This window comes from Plectropomus leopardus, chromosome 12 (assembly GCF_008729295.1).
Source record: "Plectropomus leopardus isolate mb chromosome 12, YSFRI_Pleo_2.0, whole genome shotgun sequence".
NCBI lineage: Eukaryota > Metazoa > Chordata > Actinopteri > Perciformes > Serranidae > Plectropomus > Plectropomus leopardus.
The window spans coordinates 30172363-30188394 of NC_056474.1; the positions used below are offsets into that span (position 1 = coordinate 30172363).

The following is a 16032-nucleotide window of genomic DNA, read 5'->3' on the forward strand; positions in this document are numbered from 1 at the left end:
TAAGCAAAAAAAGAAAAGTGAAATACCTATGTATATTTTAAAAGAAAATTACCTAGGAAAAATGCTAAAAAGTAAATCAAATAATAATTGCATTCATTTTCTATAACATATTTTAAAGATAGATTTTGTACTTGACATTTCTGTCAGTTTTTTGATAATTTTCGTATTTATTTTGCCTGACATTTCTTGCTAACTTGCTTATTGTCTCTTCACCATGTTTTTTAAAAACCCATCCAGTTTGTTCAGACTTCAGAGGTTTACATACTTGTGAAAGGTATCTAAAGGCGATAAAAGTGATGTTGAGCCAGGTTTCAAAGGGGTTAAATTTGTCCATGTGATTATACAACTTGTGCTGAAGTTTGTTTAGTTGCGAAAGAAACTGACTTCATTCGCCATCGCAGCTGATCTGGTCTATTTTCATGGAACTCTTTTGCTGTATCTGATCAGATTATTTAATAATCATGTGAACATGGGATCGATACAATATCACTCATTTGTTTTCCTCTTTGTTCAGGTGTGCGCTCTGCTGGTGGAGCTGGAGAAAGCTAAAGGCAATCAGGTGACCAAGGATGACGGCAGCTCCGCCAACATTTCCAGCACCACCGAGACCGTCAGTCCACGCCCGCTGTCCTTCCGCAGCGTGGAGGAGCTGCAGGGGCAGAACCAGAGCCTGCTGAGAAGGCTGAGGGAGCTGGAGGAGGAAAAGGACAAACAGCAGAGCCAAGTGACATCAGCGCGGTATGAAAGTGAAATCACCTTTTTATACAAGTAGCTATGGAAGCCCTGAGAGGCAAGAGAGAAAAAAATTCTCTCCTTTTTTTATGATTTAAGAACAAGTGAGAAAAAAAAGTCTTGCTAGGATTATCTTTTGTTCTCTTTTTTTTTAATCTGTGAAACAGATGGGGAAAAAATCTTTGGCAGTTAAAAAATAAATGTCTAAATGGGTGTAAATGTCTAAAATAAATAATAAATCTTAAATAAATAAATCTTTCAAAAGCACAAAAAGAAAGAAGAACATGCTAATGCAATGAAAGTAGGATTTTATTCATCTTTTTTCCAGCTTTACATCGTAAAATCTCAAAATAACTGGTAACATCTATTTTTAAAGAAAATAATCAATTGAATGCTTATTTTAATGCCACATAGGTCAGAATAGTTGAACTAACAACACTCATGTCTTGTTTGGATGTTCAGAGCAGAGGAGTCGCTGTTCGTTAGCTAACTGTCAGTGGCCTGGATGACGTGGAAAAGTGCAAATTCAATGAAAGTTGACCTTTAACCAAAATTTTGCTGTATGACTGAAACTGGTGCGAGGTGGTAATGCAAGACTCTGTATTTTATTTTAAAAAAGTGTTTCCAAATATGCTACTCTTAAATGTGGAGACAGTGTCACTCTCCCGGACTGAAACCTGAAGATGATTACACAAAAGAGCACTCCACCACAGATGTGGTCGAATCTGATTAAAAATTCCAGTAATGTACAGAGAAACTGCGTCAAAGTTTAGGTAGTAATTGGAACATTTTCAGCAAACCTAATATTGAAACGTTTATTTTCATCATGACTTCTTGGGTGAGTTGGAGGTACACCAAGATTCATGAATCGGTGCATGTCAAACGTAGAATCACATGCACAGCTTTAATTTTACGTGCGCATCAATGCATATTCATATGGTTTATTCAGACCTGATGTACACACACACATATTAAACTGCAGCTGTTGTCATGATAGAGACATTTATAAAACCCATGCATATGTGTTGATGTTCGGTTGTGTTTTCCTGCTGTGGATCAGGTGAAACAGATCACAGATTAGCAGTGAAGCCATTTGAAATGTATTTTTACATTAGCTCTGTCTCTGTGGTTCCCTTACAGTGTGTCAGAGTTGGAGGCCAGTGTGGATAAGCTTCAGAAGGAGGCGGAGCAACTGAGAGAGCAGAGGAACCAGCAGAAACAGCTGGTTGACTCCAACGCCAGGCAGAGAGACATGTACAAGGCCCTGCTGACACAGAGCACCGGCTTCAGCCTGCCTCCTCACGGTGACACAGACATACCCACACATATTTGCATTAATGAGGATTTCTGTTAATTTTATTCTGTTTTACAAGTTGGGAGGTCCTTCTTTCAACTTTGTTGTGTTCATGTGCTCTGAGGTCGTAAAGTGGGAACAACATGGAAGCTACAAAGAAGATGGGTTGCACTTTATGACATCAAGTCCGCAACTCGTCTTATAAAATAACCTTGTTGTGAATGTTAGTATATTCGCCTGGCATGCTTTATAGTTCAAAGGTTGCTTGTTTGCTACAGCTAATAGATGCATTTACTAAAATGTGCAACTAGTAAAAAATAATGATAGCTACCAGGAACAAATATATATATTTTTTTACCGTCAGTTGTTGACACTATTTCCATGTTTTCAACCATTTCTGCTGCCCTGAAACATCATGTGAACGTCACAACTCTGCAACTCGGATATCAGCAAAAATTCCCACTCGTAATTATGACTTTGGAGGGTTGTTCATGTGCTTGTAACTCTTAATTATGGTAAATACGATATTTCTGAGGAGCACGTGAAGGTAGCATATGAAATGAGCTCAAGTTTTCGTGTGTGTAGGTTTGGATTCTTCATCCCACCCTGCTCCTGTTCGGCCCTCAGTCCCAGCTACTCGCTCCACTCCTCAGAGAGCTGCTGCTGCCGAGTCAGCACAGACCGCTCAGGCTAAAGCTGCTCTAAAACAGGTACATATAAACACCTGTACACACTCACACTAAAATCTGCATTTCAGATTCACCAGCTTTCCTGACGACATGTGTTTGTGTCTCCAGCTGAACGATGCCTTCACTCTGTATAAGAAGGAGAAGGCAGAGAACGACAGGATGCTGAATGAAACAAATGACAGGCTACAGAGGCAGCTGACAGAGCTGCGCTCCAGCAACGCCAAGCTGACCTCTCAGCTGGAGTTCAGCAACAAGAGGTTTGTTAAGTCCAATTCTGCTGCTGCACCTGCCCCCTATTTCACTGCTTGGAGATATTTTTGATGCAGTGTGTGTGTTTATTCTGTGTCGTCAGGTACGAGATGCTCCAGGACACTGTATCAGCGTACCGCAGAGAGATCTCTGCACTGCAGGACAGGAACCAAAAGATGGCTGCAACCACCCAACGGCATGAACACATCATCCACACAATGAGCCAGGACCTGCGACAGGCCAACGAAAAACTGGCACTGGAAGAGGTGAGAAAAAGGAGAAGCTTAGTTATCTTAAGAATGGAAATAACAATGAATAGAAATCAGTTGCATTGTGAGACGGAGTTACACATTAATTCTTAAAAACCTTGGCAAATTGGTTTGATATATTTCAAAAACACAGGAAGAAGGCAATGAGACTTTTTAAAAAGTCTGTCCAGCTGATAACCAAATTTGGCTGATTACGATTTTCTGTGTATGTATGACTATAATTGACAGAACACATAAACATTTTTGTTACTTTTCTTCAATGGAAAAATCAATTGTATGTTTATAATAAAACACGTCCTATTAAATATAATTGAAATTTTCTCCCAAACTGCACCAGGTTACCTTCTCTCATCAAACAAATCTGAAAGTATCAAGTGTTCCAAAATACTTTTTTTTGGTACAAATAAAATCCAACTTTAAATGAATGGTAGTATAATCCACTTGATCTAGCATATTTTACTTGCATGAAGGAACAGGTGCAACAGATGCTCAAATGAAGTATCTACATATCACAAACATATTTACCTCAGTTAGTAAAAAAACCCACCACCCAAACTGATTATATTTCTCTAGCTCTGTGAACAACCAGCGTGCAAGATCTAATTCAGATTTCATTATCCATTCATAACCACAAAAAAAAGTTGCAAGCACTTAAGAAATGTGACCTGCTCTTTTTTCATCCTCTCAATAATTCCTTATTCTGTTTTTTTTTCTCCTCTGTGTCTGAAGGTGCGGGTCGAAAACTTGACCAAAGAGAGAGACATGTTGAGACAAGCAGAGAGTCGACTCAATCGAGAGAGGGAAGCCATGCTGGCTGAGCAACGCAACCAGAACCTGCTGCTCACCAACCTCAAGACTATACAGGTACCATGTCACGCATCATGACTTAGTTTGACGACAGTCAGAGGTTGAATGGATTTCCTGTGTCGTCTTCTTGCACCCACCATGATTCAGGATTTACTCTACACTGTTACAGGTTACTGTGTGTTCTTTGTGAATCTAAATGATATAAATCATTAAAGTTAGAAAAATCATAAAGCTGGCAAAGCCTCTGGGAACCCAAATAACCAAAAGGCTTCTTAATATGTAATTTAGTTTCTTAAATGCATAATAAAAAGCATAAAAAATGATCAGGCATTACCGTAATTTGAAATACTGTCATCTTAGTTTTTTCACAGCTTCCTGAAGCTGGGTTGATTTGGGCATGGTTATCCCCAATCCATATCACATAATGTGGATAAAGCCAATCACAAATTCAAAGTCAGCTGTCAGCTAATTTAACATGTCAGACTGAAATCCCTCAATGCTCCTATAATAGTGTGCGTTCAGAAGCACTCACTCTAAGTGCCGGAGCACACTCTGGCACAAACTGTACCGTTGGTAAATTAGGCGCACTGTTGGAATGAACTATTCTGTTATCCAGAGCACTGCACTCTGGGAGTGTCAGAGGGCACTCTGGAGCAGCAAAGAGCCGAACGGAGTGAATGTTTAATGTAATAACGTAATATAATGTAACTGAATTTAGGAAAGCAGCCAGAGTCAGAGGGCTGGAACAGAAAGAGCTGTACCAAGTCGACTCTGCTTTGCTGTATGGCTGTCATTGTAGAGACGAGAAACAGTTGACAAAGGTGTGATCCAAGGAGGTGTCAACGAAAACATGATCTGCCACGCCCCCACAGTCTGGAGAAATGCTGTCATCCTCAAAATAAGCTGCTTTGAACTCTGCTTTCTGATACTTGGGAACATTTATGTTTTTATTATGTTAATATATATTTTTTTTAATCTACAAAAACCCAAACTATCACATCAGATCCTGTCAGCTTTAAGTCTTTTCCTTCAGAGTGTTTTTGTTTTAGACACCAGTGGCTTTGACAAAGAGTTGACAAGAGTTCCGAACCTTTTTATCTGCCTCAGTTGGGAACATTTTTATTACCAAACATACAGGTGATTTTTTTTTTCCTCCTGATTACTCCTGTTTTCCTCCTCCTTTCTCTTTTTTTTCTAGTTAACAATGGAGCGAACAGAGACAGAGACTCGACAGCGGCTGAACAACAAAATAGAGAATCTGGAGGCAGAACTGGCTTCTATGAAGACTAGGCTGGACCAGGAAGTAGCACAGAGACACACCCTTGGGCGCACCATGGACGTATGTAGAGTGCATACATTTATCACATATAGTATACTCCTAAATAAGTATTGTTGGACACAGTGTGTAATCTTGTCTTATTGCTCCTCTGTCCCCTCCACCTCCTCTGCAGGCTCAGTTATTAGAGGCTAAGAAACAGCTGGAGACCCAGAACACCTTGCAGCAGAAGACCAGGGAGCTGCTGCGTAGCTCTGAACAGCAGGTGGCCACACTGAAAGCCCAGCTGGCTTCTGCGTCATCCTCCGAGGCCATTGCCACCTCCAGCGGCACAACGACCCCAGCAAGCAGAGCGGCAGGCCTCAGAGTGCCACTGAGAGGTAAACGGCAGCACCTGATAATAGTTGGCAATCTCTGTAGAAGCTTCAGGTTCACAGCAAAAACGACAATTCCAGCCTGCTTCAGCAGAATTCTTCAAAATAAAAGCACCATGGGTTTCCGCTTTGATGTATTTAATTATAACAGTGTTGTAAATAACTTCATTATAACAGTAATATAATGAACTTTGATATATCTATAGTTTATTATTATGGCCGTCGCTACTTTATGTAGCTTTGCTGTAACTGAAATTTTGTATTTTTGTACTTTAGTAGTTAGTTAATTAGTTTAGAGGAGATTGCAAATATTGAGAAATATATAGTGTGTCATGACATAGCCTAAAAATATTACAATATACTCTTCAGCCCATGACATCATCAACTCCTTTATCCGTGTTCCAAGTGATGGTTTTTGGATTTGCCTTGTTGGTCTGATTAAATCCTTGGGGTATATTCCAAGTATACATGTTTTTGGCCTCAATGGAATTTTACTTTAAACCATCCATGATAAACATTTATCTACACTATCCGAAAACACCTGAATAAGATTCAGGCAGTCCCATGAGCAATGACGCAAAGTTCCTTTCGCATTTAACACAAACATCAGGAATGTTAGGGGAGATACGGTGAAGTGTATGTGGACAGTATACAGGAGCTTCAAAAAGTGTCACTCGGGGCGCCTTCTGTCTCACCTGTTGGAGTGTGTGCCCCATATGCTGAGGCCTTTGCAGCGGCCCGGTTTGAATCCAGCCTGTGGCCCTTTGCTGCATGTCATTCCCCCTCTCTCTCCCACATTTGCTGTCATTCTACAGCTATCTTTTCAATAAAGGGAAAAATCCCCAAAAAATAATCTTTAAAAAAAAAAAGTGTCACTCATCACTTATGTGCTTACCAATAAACCAGACAGAGTTCTTGCAGTGTGGACATGTTTTCAATTGAGGGTCTGATGCTCCTTTTTTTGTCTTTGTGTAGCTCCAGTACGCTCTCTAGTGCCAGCAGCCTCCCAGCAGCCCAGCCAATCAGAGCAGGAGCTGGCAGAGGTGAAAGGCCTCCTGCGTACTGCGGAGGAGCAAAAGAGCGAGCTAGCAGAGCAGCTAAAGAATGCTAATGCAACAGTGGAGCAGTACAGAGCAGTGGTGCTGACTCTGGAGGACAGTCTGAAGAAAGAGAAGGAGGTAGAGCTCTTTGATTTGTTTTCTTTAGTCATCAGACAACATTCTTCTCCACCATCTTCTTACACTGTATTTCCTTCACTACTCATACACACCCATCCACACACACATGGAAACTGACCCTCCTCCATTCCATAGTATCGCTCCCCACTGGAGCTCCGGCTGAAGGAGTCGGAGGAGGTGCAGAAGCAGCTGGAGAAGAGGATAATTGAGGTGGAGAAGATGAAGCAGCAGGAGAGAGAAGAAAGGATGAAGGCTGTGGATGCAGTGGAGAAACAGGTACGCCAGCAGCACAGTTATACAAAAACAGTGCATCAAATGGGTATGTGTAGGGCTGTAACAAATGTTTGTTTTTTTATTATTTATTGTTATTATTGTAGTGTCTTATCATTTTCTATGACGATATCATACCCTCACATGTGGCCACGTATGAGGGATTTCTGGGAGGTGATAGTCCACGGTTTCACAGAGGAATTGTGGATTCAAAACTTCCTGATGAGCTTAGCTTCTGAAGAGTTATGTGATGCAATAACACCGCTTGTGCTGCATCATGAGGGAGCCAGTTCCTACTGACAAGCACATAGCCATGGCATCATGTGACCTAGAAAAGCCAAAAAAATGTTTCCATTGCAGTTTTGCAAAATATGGCTATTTTTAATCACCTGAAATACCACTTCATGCAAGCGTAAAAACCTTTTTATAATAAATGGGAAAGTTTTTTTTTAATTGACATGTTTTCATTAGGCTTATTTTATGTCTGCAATTTTCATTTTGCACAATTTGAAGGTTAATGGAAACCCGCTTACTGTCGTTTTCAGCCAAAGAAGGCAGCTTTCAGAAAAATAAACTAGCAGGTGAACAAAGTGGAGCAGGTATTTCTGCGGAGAGCGGAAATATTGGACTTAAATTTTGCCAGCTGACAAGAAACATAACTCTAAATGCATGATTAAGTTGCTCTGAAACAGCTGAATAATAACTTATTGTAGATATGTAGGTGTATATGTTGGCAGATAGCAATCTGAATGAATGAGTGAATCAGTTTATTAAAGAAATTTAATACTGATTCTGTAATTAAAATAATTGTGTTATCAGTCCTTTTCCTCTGCATAACTCCATTCATCCATAGGGACAATAAAACAGGACGATAGTTTGACTTTTTTTTAAATTAAATTGCCTATTAAATTAGTCAAATAATTTGTATGGCTATTAGTTGACACCCCTTACTAGTAGTTTCAGTTGCACTTGAACATTTATGCTTCTTCTCACTGACCTGACAGTGCAGAGCTCCAAGAGTCTGTAGTCATTTTCCCTGCTGTCTCCTCCAGGTGTGTGAGGTGCAGCGCAGTCTGAAGTCCAGCCAGGCAGAGCAGCAGGAGGCGCTGGAGAGAGCTGCTGCTGCTGTTACACTGGAGCAAAAGGCCATACAGGAAAGCCTGCTTCAGGTCAGTTAACACACACACACACACACACTTACATTGGTTAATATCCCCAGTCGCTGCCAGTTAGCATATGTGTCACATCACACTCAACGTGAATCTTGAAGTTGTGTTAACATGTGTGGACACAACCATCTGTCCTCCTCACAGACTAAGCTAGCTGGAGAGGCACAGGCTAAGTATGAGCGGGAGCTCATGCTTCATGCTGCTGATGTGGAGGCCCTGCAGGAGCTGAAGAAAAAATCCCAGCAAGATGCAACACAGAAGAAGGAGTTGGAGGAGCAACTGAACAAGAACATGTCCCTCCTGCAGGAGAAAACCGCAGCTTTGAACACAGTGGAGAAACAGCTGAAGGTAGGAGGAAGCCGTCGAGGAAACACGGCCAGAGGATAATGTTTCTGATTGATCCTAATACTTGGACTCTCTTACAGGAGGATCTGTCCAATAAGAATCGTCGCTGTGCAGAGCTGGAGAAGCACAACTCTCTCCTGCACCAACAGATAGATGAACTGGCCAACAAGAGTCGTCAGCAGCAAACACAACAGCAGCAACAGCAGCTTGACCTGTCATTCAGCGAGGAGGGGAAGACCACTGAGCAGATATTAGAAATACTCAGGTAAAACACCAAGAGTGGCTGCATGTTTTGCAATAGTGCTTGTGAGAGGGGCTTGAGGTTTCTGCCATGGGAAACTGAAATTTGTAGAAATAGAAGGCAAGGTAGTTTCCATTATCAACTTAAAGAAATACATGACTGTGGAGTTTGACATTGAAGAGATAAACTTCACTTTCATTTTTAAATAGTAAGGTTCATCGAAAATGCATGTTTTTGGAAAGTACTGAGTTTATGACCGGATAAATGAGACTTGGATTCCGCTGGACGACTTGTGTGAGAGTTTGTAAACAGATGTTTGAGGGGTAATGTATTCCTTTAATGTCTCAGGTTAGATTGAGCTATATATCGATGTTTTTTAAATGTCATGATATCGTCTTAGATTTTGGATACCGTAACATTGTAACAGTTAAAGGCTGCAGTACAGGAAAGTGATGTTATGTCTACAACTTATCAGACTGTTTCAACTGTTCTATTATTTGCCTCGACCCACTTAGTTTTGTATATCCACATTCTTAATAATTATTTATTAAAAATCTCTTTGTGTAGATGTTTTGTGAAAGCATCATTAGTCAACACTACAATATGGTCGCAATATTGCTATTAAAGCATTTGGTCAAAAATATTGTGATATTCGATTTTATCCCCCAGCCCTAGTCCCGGTGTGAACTTATTGGGATTGAATTCAAACGTTTGTGTTTTTTAGGTTTGTTCGTCGTGAGAAAGAGATCGCTGTGGCTCAGTGCGAGGCATCTGATGGAGAAGCTCTTCGCTACAAACAGCGGATGGAACACCAAGACCGAGAGCTGAAGGAGCTACAGGAAGCTCTGAACTCCGAGAGAGAGAAAATGCAGGTACATGATGAAGTGATGGAGGGGTGAAAGAGTGCAGATGAATAACAGACGGCGAATTTTGGAAGCTTAACTATAAATGATGAACACAACATCCAAAATCATCTGAAGAAGACTTTTGGTTTAGGGATGGTAGCCTCTAGCAGGATCTGAAGAGGGAAACATTTGTAAAGCTTGGTGGTAGGGCTGGTGACAGGCCTAAAAATAACAGATTTTTTTCACACCAAATTCAGTTTTCAATTTTAATCTATTTTTTTCTCTTAAAAACTACAAATGATAATAAATTACTCCAAATAAGTTTTGCTTTGATTTTAGCAGTAAAAATTAACAAAGGCAAACTGAAAAAAAAATGCAGAGTTCTTTAAGTCAGTTTTGCAGTTAAATCAGTAGAATATTGAAAATGACCAATTCTGAAATTATACAACTATGTTTGAGATTAAATAAATTGCTCATGCTGCTGCCTTTAGCTGTCGCAGCCTTTAAACAAACTTTACAGCGGACTGTGTTTTGTTCAAGATCTGACACCACAAAACCATAACCAGTTCCAAACAACTGACGAGACTGAACCTTTTTTGAGGACAGACTCGTCATTGTCATTAATGCTTGCTCACATGTTGTCCTGTGTGTGTATCTCTATGAGGTAAGCACCGGGGAGGGCACAGACCACTATGAAGTACAGAAGTACAGAGGAAGTTAAAGAGAAAATCTAAATTTTCGTTTTTCAAAGTCATCCTAAACCAAAAATTGGCATTAATTGATTACATAGATTTATCTCTCAGCCCTACTTGGTGGTAGATAATACGTAGATAATGGAAAGATGCACAGCGAGGACTCTTTTGCAGAGAAAAATGTTAGTTAGAATTAGTAGTAACAATCAAGTGCAAGTGAAGTGTATGATAGGTGTGTACAGATATAGTATATATAATATAGAGGTCACATTTTTTTATTGTTTGGTTGATTTGCTTTTTCAAGCTTTGAAGGAGGGCATTGACTACAGGTGGCGAGCCAAATACTGCTTTAAAAAATTACTCATGCTAACGTGAAGCTTAAAATGCCAAAAGTGGCACGATAGAACACAGTTTATTATAATGAATGTGACTGTTTGTCCTCCTTTCCTGGCTCAGGCTACAGCGAAGACTCTGGCCCAGCAGGAGGAACAGCTGAAGAAGATACAGACCATCAGTACTCTCCAAGAAACCAACAGGACACTGAAAATGGACAGAGATAAACTAGAACAGGAGCTACAGCAAGCTCAGGCTAAAGTAAGATTCCAGTCATGCTTTTCCTTTGTCTCCCTTTCATTGTTAGCTGTATCTAGTTTTGTTTTGTTTTTTTTACAATTCTACAATTGTACAATTTCATTTAGCAGACGCTTTTATCCAAAGCGACGTACAACACAAGCAAGAATTTAGACTTAAGGAAAAACCCTTAGTAAGTGCAAAAAGTGCTTCAGGTGTGATTGGTCACATGTATTGCCGTCTAGTGGCAGAAGAAGTGCCGCAGAAGAGAGTTGCAGTAGTCAATGCGTGAGTTCACAAGAGCCTGAACCAGAAGCTGTGTGGCCTGTTGGGTCAGGAAGGGTCTGATCTTCCTGATGTTGTAGAGGGCATAACGACAAGACCGAGAAACTGAGGCCACATGAACCTTAAAGGTCAGCTAGTCATCAATCATGACACCCAGGTTTCTTGCTGAGTTTGTGGGCACAAGTAGGCTCGAGTCTAGTTGGACACTGATCCGAGGCTGAACAGATGGACAAGCTGGAAAGACCATGAGTTCGGTCTTAGACAGATTTAGCTGAAGGTGGCGTTCCTTCATCCATGTGGAGATATCAGCCAGACACGCTGATATCCGAGCTGAGACCGTTCTGTCATCAGGTGGAAAGGAGAGGAAGAGCTGAGTGTCATCAGCATAGCAGTGGTAGGAGAAACCATGGGAGCGGATCACTGCACCGAGTGAGGTGGTGTACTGAGAGAAGAGTAGGGGACCAAGCACCAACCCCTGAGGAACCCCTGTCGATAGGCCATGTGACCTAGACACCTCTCCTCGCCATGACACTCTGAAGGATCTGCCTGTGAGGTAGGACTTGAACCACAATAGGACAGAACCTGAGATGCCGAGCTCAGAGAGTGTGGAGAGGAGGATTTGATGGTTCACTGTGTCAAAGGCAGCAGACAGGTCCAGCAGCAGTAGGACAGAGGATTGACCAGCAGCTCGAGCCAGTCTCAGTGACTCAGTGACTGACAGGAGTGCAGTCTCAGTGGAATGGTCACACCTGAAGCCAGACTGAAAGTAGTCAAGTAGGTTGTTGTTCCGCAAGTGTTCAGAGACCTGGTTAAATACTGCGCGCTCCAGTATTTTCGACAGAAATGGTAGAAGTGAGACTGGCCTGTAGTTTTCAACCTGGGCGGGGTTGAGATTAGGCTTTTTGAGCAGTGGGGTGACACGGGCTTGCTTAAAAGTAGCAGGAAAAGTGCCAGTTTTTAGGGAGGAATTGACAATGTGTGTAACTGCAGGTTTGATAGTGGGCAGGATGGTCTGCAGGATGCGGGTGGGTATTGGATCGAGAGGACATGTTGTAGGTTTTGAGCTCAGAAGAAGTCTAGAGACCTCATCCTTGGTCAGAGGAGCAAAAGAGCAGAGTGAAGCGGCAGTAGTGGATTTGAGCTGACTGGGCCGGTCAGGCTCAGAGAACTGGTTGCTGATTGCAGCCACCTTTTCAGTGAAAAAGGAGGCAAACATGTCTGGAGTCAGTGTAGTGGAAGGCTGAGCAGCTGGAGGAGAAAGCAAGGAGTTAAACACCATAAACAGTTTTCTGGCTAGAATCACAGAATCAGTCTGTGCTTTTCTGCTCTCTTTGGTCCTTGAACATCTATCTGGCTGAGGTTTCATCCAGGAGCAGAAGTGTCTGCCCATATCAGCTTTACCTTTTCACGGTTTAACCATAGAGGTTATATAAAGATGGAGCTCATCCACACTTACCTCCACAATTCTTAAGTGAAGCTAAAATATCCTGGATACAGCTGCTGCCATCTTGTGCTGGTGATGTCATTGAAAGCCGGGGTCTGAGCAGTAGCGATATCCGTGGTGGGGAAGTTCCCGCCAAAATAACTGTCTGATCAAACGTATCATGAAAACAGTCACTCATCTTCATACATCCAGGTGATGAGAAATACATTCAGTGACAGAAACCATCTTTGGGAAGAATGTATTTGGCGTTCTCTGGTGTGTAACGTGTAGGCCATGTGAACACTATTTTTCACAATGTAACTGGTTGTCTACGTGAACTTGTGGCTTAAAAGCCCAAACTTCTGTAAAGCTCACAACATGCGTCCTCTTGTGTTTTCTTCCCTTCATCAGGTGGCAAAGCTGCAGTCAGACATCAGCCCATTGCATCACTCTCTGTCTGTGCTGTCAGAGAAAAATGGCTCCCTGCAGGCTGATAAGAGGATACTGGAAGAAGACTTGAAACGCCTGAAGGCCAAAACACAGGTAACTGCAGTGTGTGTGTGTGTGTGTGTGTGTGTGTGTGTGTGTGTGTGTGTGTGTGTGTGTGTGTGTGTGTGTGTGTGTGTGTAGATGCTTATTATAGATTTTTTTCCTTGATTAATCTAATGATTTTTTTATTTTTTTTTTAAAAGGACTTTTTTTTATCATTCAATTAATAGATTAGTTAATTTACCCAAAAAACACATTTAAAAAAATTGGCTAATTATGTTGAAATAATTAAATCTATTCAAACATCCTCTGTAAAAACAATAATGATAGTAGTATATATTAACTGACTGTCCCTCCACAGCAACTGGTTAACCAGCAGAAAGATGGCGATCTTGAGGAGAGACAGAAACTCACCACTGAGAGAGAAGCTCAGCAGAGACGCATCACACAGTTAGCTGAAGAGACAGCCAAGCTGAAGACTGAACTGGCCAGGTAGAACATGAGAACCTGCACTAAGACCACACACACACACAAGGCCCTTTTATTCAGTGATCACACTATAGAGCAGCTACAAAGTCACTTTAAGCCTCCTTTACATTTTTTAACAGAAGCAAAAGCAACATCATGTTGCTCCAGTGTGCATTATTAGACAGCATGCTGGCATCATGGAGGCAAAGGAAGAGTGACATATAACAAACTGCACCAGCCTCTAGTATAACATAAAACATATGTGTCTGCAGTGTTTTGTAAACAATAACAATGGTGTAATTAGGGCTAAAACGATTCCTCGAATAATTCGAGTAACTCGATTACAAAAAATGGTTGAGGAATTTTCTCTGCCTTGAGGAATCGTTTAATTTTGCCAGCTTAAAGCATGGTATTTCGCCCGGACTACTTTTAATGCGGCACAACGCGCTGACGTCACGCACGTAAAGGAATAGAAAAGAGGCGGCGGATATGTTTGGTTTTAACCACGGATGTAGAGGTAACGACGAAGAAGGCGACGAAAGCGAAAGGCACAAAGAAAAGGCAGAAAATGTCAAAAGTGTGGGAGCATTTCAAGCTGGACACCAAAGCGAACACTGCTGCGTGTATTCACTGTAAGACAGCGCTTGCATACAACAAAAGTACGTCTTCAATGCTGCAGCATCTCCACCGAAGGCCCCCTGTTTACTCCGAGAGCGGAGGACCGTCACCCGAGACAAGGCAAAATGAAGTTAACGTAGCGCTAATTAATGAGATTAACGTTATTGTACCTTGCTAACATAACGTTAGCCCTGCGGAGGGCTAGGTTTCTATTAATTATGACTACTGTGGATGCGTGGCTAACGTGCCTTTCACACAGGCTTTATTTAATCTGTAAAAACACAGCGCTGTAGAGTGATGAGGGTGGAAAATAAAAACATAATAAAGCTAACTGGGTAGTTAAAAAAGGAAACCAATGGTTCATTGTTAGGTGAAATGTCTTATTGTCTCATGTATATTTATAATTGCTCTTTAACTAAACAAAAATATGTTTTATCCGATTACTCGATTAATCAATGGAATTTTCAGTAGAATACTCGATTACTAAAATATTCGATAGCTGCAGCCCTAGGTGTAATATGACAATCATTTATCTTTCTTGTTAAATGACAGCCAATCTTGCCCTCAACTTGGTGGGGGGGGGCTAGCTGCTAACTGCTAACAGTTGCATTTTGAATCTCCCGCGTTAGGTTGCACAACAAAACATAAAGTCTGTGCCACCAATGGCCTATCCTGCAAGCTGTCTTGTTTATACACCATTTCAGCAATGGTGCAACCTCCATGTCAAGTCTTGGAACCTATTCCACAATTGTTCCTTTTATACAGAACAGCAAGGCAGAATAATGGTGTGAAATTCTCACCTTGAACAGGCAGTGTAAAAGGGGCTGCATACACCCTCAGGCTTCTTTTAACAAAAAGCTGCCAAAACAGTGATTTCATCTCAAAACAGAGTAAAAATTTAGCGCTAGTAAAAAGCAACTGAATGCAGAGACTGGCTGTCAATGACAGAATAATAGATATCTCCTTTTTAATTTTAATATCTGTGCTGCATGTCCTGTGGTTTGTACCTAACTGTTATGTTCACTAGCAGATTTTATCAATGCATCCATAAAAAGAACCAAACTAAGAAATATATCATGTGTGGATCAGATCAAATGCCAGCAGTAACTCGGCTCAGTCTCAGCTGCAAGGCCTCAGAGACTCGGTGGCCCGTCTGACATCAGAGAGAGACACTCAGAAGAAAGAGCTGGAAACCAAAACCAGCGACATTGTGGAGAAAAACAAGACCATCACCCAGGTCAAGAAGATTGGACGACGCTACAAGACCCAGTACGAGGAGCTGAAAGCCCAGCATGACAAGGTGGGTCTGCGGTGGTGGAATTGGTTCATTTTAAAGGCTGTAGTAGATAGGTCAGTATGGATGAAAACTAAAGAGAGAGTTGTTCTGCCTGTTCCAGCTGGTTGAGGAAACTGCTGCTAAAGCAGGAACTGATGCAGGTCAGAGCCAGGAGGTGCAGCAGGAGCTGACTAAAGCCCAGGAGGAGCTCAACAAGACCAAAGAGGAGCTGAACACACTGAAAGAGGAGGTGCAGAAAAAACAGGAGGAGGTAAGTCTTTATTAAGTCCACATAAAGTGATTGAGCACCAGGATTTTTATGCCTCCGTGCTGTTGATAGCTGTGGGTGGAGGCATCACGTTTTCAGGTTGTCTGTCCGTCCCATTGTTGTGAATGCAATATCTAGAGAACACCCTTAGAAAATTTCTTAAAATTTGGCGCAAATGTCCATTTGGACTCAAATATAAACCACT

General features: G+C 41.5%; 1 protein-coding gene across 1 annotated transcript in view; it reads left to right on the forward strand.

Annotated features, from left to right (window-relative positions):
- The window catches only part of LOC121950960 (nucleoprotein TPR-like), a 47807-nt gene that overhangs the window by 11876 nt on the left and 19899 nt on the right, over window positions 1-16032 (forward strand). The window contains exons 14-32 of the mRNA XM_042497104.1: window positions 515-738; window positions 1873-2036; window positions 2612-2736; window positions 2824-2972; window positions 3068-3230; window positions 3963-4097; window positions 5239-5379; window positions 5492-5696; window positions 6666-6868; window positions 7004-7144; window positions 8191-8307; window positions 8452-8655; window positions 8733-8917; window positions 9618-9765; window positions 10887-11024; window positions 13120-13251; window positions 13559-13689; window positions 15373-15583; window positions 15681-15830. Of these exons, the coding sequence (XP_042353038.1) occupies window positions 515-738; window positions 1873-2036; window positions 2612-2736; window positions 2824-2972; window positions 3068-3230; window positions 3963-4097; window positions 5239-5379; window positions 5492-5696; window positions 6666-6868; window positions 7004-7144; window positions 8191-8307; window positions 8452-8655; window positions 8733-8917; window positions 9618-9765; window positions 10887-11024; window positions 13120-13251; window positions 13559-13689; window positions 15373-15583; window positions 15681-15830 (3066 nt within the window). The remainder of the gene's footprint in view (window positions 1-514; window positions 739-1872; window positions 2037-2611; window positions 2737-2823; window positions 2973-3067; window positions 3231-3962; window positions 4098-5238; window positions 5380-5491; window positions 5697-6665; window positions 6869-7003; window positions 7145-8190; window positions 8308-8451; window positions 8656-8732; window positions 8918-9617; window positions 9766-10886; window positions 11025-13119; window positions 13252-13558; window positions 13690-15372; window positions 15584-15680; window positions 15831-16032) is intronic.